Source organism: Thalia democratica, chromosome 6 (assembly GCF_965202585.1).
Source record: "Thalia democratica chromosome 6, ktThaDemo2.hap1.1, whole genome shotgun sequence".
Taxonomy (NCBI): Eukaryota; Metazoa; Chordata; class Thaliacea; order Salpida; family Salpidae; genus Thalia; species Thalia democratica.
The window spans coordinates 31167244-31172154 of NC_139170.1; the positions used below are offsets into that span (position 1 = coordinate 31167244).

General features: G+C 32.6%; 1 protein-coding gene across 1 annotated transcript; it reads left to right on the forward strand.

Annotated features, from left to right (window-relative positions):
• The first annotated feature begins 200 nt into the window (after positions 1-200).
• LOC145839383 (26S proteasome regulatory subunit 7-like) lies at positions 201-4671 on the forward strand. The gene is made up of 8 exons (XM_082946959.1): positions 201-393; positions 815-1005; positions 1338-1448; positions 1942-2077; positions 2336-2472; positions 3313-3492; positions 3850-4007; positions 4476-4671. Exons 1-8 carry the CDS (start codon positions 201-203, stop codon positions 4669-4671), a joined length of 1302 nt encoding a protein of 433 aa, XP_082803085.1.
• Positions 4672-4911: the final 240 nt, after the last annotated feature.

Consider the following 4911-nt stretch of genomic DNA (forward strand, 5'->3'; position numbering starts at 1 on the left):
TAAGATCCGTATCCGGTTCCGGCCGGATCTTAAATAAAAAATATTTGGATTTGTTCAATCACTAACTTCAAGTATAAGCAAGCAAATAAGTAGTTTTAAAAGTTAGTAAAAATAATGAAGACAAATAGTATAACTGCAATACACTTATTGTTAAAGTCCTTGATAAATAAAACTTTTCCGCAGAAAATATATAAACAATTATGCCAGACCATTTGGGAGCAGACCAGAGACGCGTCAAGGAAGACGACAGCAAAGACGACAAGCCGATCCAAGTGCTCGATGAGGGGGACATCGCCCTTCTGAAGACTTACGGGCAAGGCGCGTACGCCAAGTCGATAAAAAGTTGCGAAGACGACATTGAGAAGTTGCTGAAAAGCATTGGCGATTTGACCGGTTTGTTTGAAGTGTGCTTGCTAATTTTGAGATATATGTTTAGTATAGAAAAATTTCAAGTACTTTGTAAATATGAAAACAAATGAGGCAATTTTAAATAAAGTGAGAATTAAAGTATTGTACCTGAACTTGTTTAAGTAAATAAATTTTCTAAAATCTTTTTATCTTATTCAAACTATGCTTAAAGATTAATTGACAACTAACATTGTTTGGCTTTAAACTTAAATTAATTCAATTATTTACGAGTATTATTTAAATAAAATGTATTAAAATATAAACTCTAAGTATTTAGTGAAAACATTTAAAAAATATCCTATAATGTTGTTGAAACTACATTGGCTTCTCTCAAACTATTCTTTACTTGGTAGAACTATAGATATTGATTAACTAAAGTTTTACCAAAAAAAACGCACTTATGCAGGAGTCAAGGAGTCGGACACGGGGTTGGCCCATCCGTCACTGTGGGACCTGGCAGCGGACAAGATAACGCTGGCAACGGAAGAGCCCCTGGAAGTGGCCATGTGCACGAAGATCATTGACGCCGGCACGGACAATGCCAAGTACATCATCAAGAAGTCGTATGGAAAGTACGTTGTGGAGCTCCATGATAACGTTGGTGAAATTAATGTTGTTTATCGTAAAGTAATAACTACTTAGACAAATTGCGTGTAAACAGATTTATGAAAGTACAATTTTAATTTTAGTAACAAGATAAAAGTTAAACTTTTTATAAAAAGACTATCAGTTTAGCTTTTACTGGTTACGAATTGAAGTGTATGATTACAGTTGAAACCAAATCTCGCAAAAAACGCAGGAAATTATTTGTATTTGTTTTTGCAGTTAATTTTTAAAAGCATTTCCATTACTGCTGGTAAACTTTTTACAATTTATGTTGTTTTTTGATGTTTTAAACTTCTAACTACTTAACACCATTGTTCTGATAGGTGGCACCAACAGACATAGAGGAGGGCATGAGAGTGGGAGTTGACAGAACAAAGTACAAGATTAACATTCCCCTGCCCAAAAAAATTGATCCCACCGTTGCTATGATGCAGGTATTGTGTGTTTGATGTGAAATTAAATTGTTAAATACTTGTTTTTTAACCTTATGATTATACTCTTTGTTTTAATTTACAACTTTTTGAACAAATATCATAATTTTTTTTTATATTGTGTTGATTTTTTTCTAAAAAAATTTATAAAAATAAATTGTTAGTAAAGAACTACTTTGACAAAGTTCAAGTGTACCTACAGCGTTTTTATAATACATTTCTGTTGTACAAAACTTGGAGTAAATACAGATATGGTAAAATAATCTGCATTAAACGTTTCATACAATTTTTTTTTGCAAATTAATATGAAAAAAACTTCCTTAAAAAACTACATAAATTTGTTTATTTTTTTATATTTTTCGGCCACTTTCAATGTCACTAGATAAATTACTCAAATATGATAATTGTATTTTTATTGTAAGGACAACTGTATTTAAACTAGTTTGTGATTATTAAAATGCTTCTTAAGACATCCATGTTCTCATTCAAATTGCAGGTGGAAGACAAACCGAATGTGACGTACAGTGACGTGGGAGGATGCAAGGATCAGATACAGAAGTTGAGAGAGGTAGTTGAAGCTCCGTTACTTCACCCCGAGAGGTTCGTCAACCTCGGCATCGATCCTCCTAAGGGTTAGTTGAGCTTTTTAGTGTACTTAAAAGAGAATTAATAGTTTGAAAAAATGGATAATTTTCAAATCGTTTAATATAGAGTTTTATGCAGAGCTGTGTAAAGCTGTGAAATATGTTTGTCTACGCTAATTTGAAAATATAATTAAACTTAACAGTTTTAAGCTTTTAATTAGTACAGAAATAAGTATGCAAAAATTAAACTGACTCAACTTTTACACTAGTTCAAATTCTTTTGTCACGTATGTCATCCAACAACAGGTATCTTGTTGTTCGGACCACCTGGTACTGGTAAAACCTTGTGCGCTCGTGCAGTGGCTAACAGGACAGACGCCACTTTCATCAGGGTCATCGGAAGCGAGCTTGTGCAGAAGTATGTTGGAGAAGGAGCAAGAATGGTTAGTTGAAAGTTCATAAAATTCGTTATACTACTTTTGATGGTAGTAAAAGAATATCAGTTGAAAGTTTTTTAGACGTTTTCAAAAAGTTTTTATATTTTTGGTTTTAGTAGTAGTTTGTTTTTGATTATATGTTACAAATGTTACAGAGTTACAATGGTAACGTTTATTTACGTATATGTGTTTAATAGGCTGTCTGAAACTGGTTGACATATGTTAATAACTTATAAATCTTTTTTTTTTAGTCAGATAGTGTATATACAGGGTTGCCAAAAAACCTGGAATAATCTGAAAAGTCTGGAATTTGACATTTAAGGCTAAAAAATCTGAAAAAATTCTGGAACTTTAGAAGTTTCGAGAAAAATATCTAGAAAAACCTGGAATTTTGATTAAAAACCACTAAAAAAGTCTTGAAAAACCTGGAACTTTTAACAATTTTAACATATTATTTCGATTTGACTAAAAAATTCTATTGTATTACAAAATTTTTAATTTTTATAAAAAAATTATAATAGAAATACATTTAAAATAGCTTCACAGTATCTTTTTGATGTTTTTATACTATTTAACACAGTTTATACCTTACTTTTAAATTTAAACTAAAAGCAGACGAAAAATGTGTACTTTTAAAAACCTGGAGGAGATTTCATAAACCTGGAAAAAAATTACAAAAAAAAATTGGCATTTCTTCCTGTATGTATAAGTATTTAAAATAGGTCATTGGAAAACATAAAACTAACTTAGAAAGTATCTTTTAAACTGCTTAAAAACACTAACACAATAAAAAATATACAAAATCTACAACCTCTACTGCAAACTAAAATCATCTTCAAAATGCAGGTTCGCGAGTTGTTCGAGATGGCTCGCAGCAAGAAGGCGTGCGTGATCTTCTTCGACGAGGTGGACGCCGTGGGCGGGGCCAGGTTCGACGACGGGGCGGGCGGAGACAACGAGGTTCAGAGGACCATGCTCGAACTCATCAACCAACTGGACGGCTTCGACGCCAGGGGTAACATCAAGGTCGGTGTTTCAGTTTTGAAAGTGTTTAATTTTTTCAATATTACCGCTTTGGTGATAATAAATTGTTTAAATTTTTGATCTCAAAAAAAGATAATTTACCGATGCATGCTGAAATTTATAAGAAAAGTTTCAGTTTTGTTTTTATATTTGACAACCCCTACTGTGTTTTATGTCTTATTTATATTGAACTATTTAAGTCTTAACCTGTGTAAAAAGTTAGTGGATTATATTTAATCTTTTTTTTTATTTTACTTTATTAATGCATTATCACTTAAAAAGGTTTCATTTACATTGTCCTGTATTAGTGTCTTACATATTTTTTAATGCTTTATTTCAAGCACTATTTCTTTTACACAGGTGTTGATGGCTACGAACAGACCTGACACTTTGGATCCAGCCCTGCTCAGACCTGGTAGGGTTGACAGGAGGGTAGAGTTCGGACTTCCGGACTTGGAGGGACGAAAGAAGATATTCAAGATTCACGCCAACTCCATGAGCGTTGAGCGCGGTATCAGGTGAGTTACTTTTAATTTTCATTACATGCTTTTTTAAAGCACAAATTAGTCGTATAGGAACTTCATATTACTTGTAGCGCGTCTAAAATTTTAGTTAGAATTAAAAGCTTTTAAAACCTGGTAGTTTAAAATTACTATACTGTGAATTAACTAATTTAGAAGAAAGAAAACTATTTTATAGTTCTGAATATAAAAACTTGATACTTTTATTAGTTGAATTCGTTAAATGTCTGTTATTCTGCTGCGTAATTTAATATAAATTTCCATATAATTAAGTTTGAACCAATAAAATAGATTTGCAATAAAACAAAGAGTGTTGAACAAAACTTATTTATGTTTCTATTTTTATAAAACTGCAGAATAGTGTAAAAAAAAAGACGGCACTCAAATATTTACCAAATTTTAGTTTAGAAATGTAAAAAAACTTAACAAAAAGATCCACATCTTTCACACACTTCATCGCAACAGGTACGAGCTGCTTGCCAGGCTGTGTCCGAACTGCACGGGGGCGGAGATCAGGTCGGTGTGCACCGAGGCGGGCATGTTCGCCATCAGGGCCAGGAGGAAGGCGGCCACGGAGAAGGACTTCTTGGACGCCGTGGACAAGGTCGTCAGGGGGTACGCCAAGTTCTCCGCCACTCCCAAGTACATGACGTACAACTAAATTTTGCTGTGGGTGATTTTTTTACTGATAATAAATAATAGTATACCCTGTTAATCGAAAGGTTTGTCAATTTTAAATGTACCAGCCGGTTAATTGTTTAAAAGATATCATGCTAACTTTTTTTATAACATTTAAGCTAAAAAAAATCTATTGATGTATAGTTACTAAAGCTTGACGTTTTTTAAAGCAGTCTTAATTACTAACTGTATTTTATTTATAAATAGAATATATATTACCTTT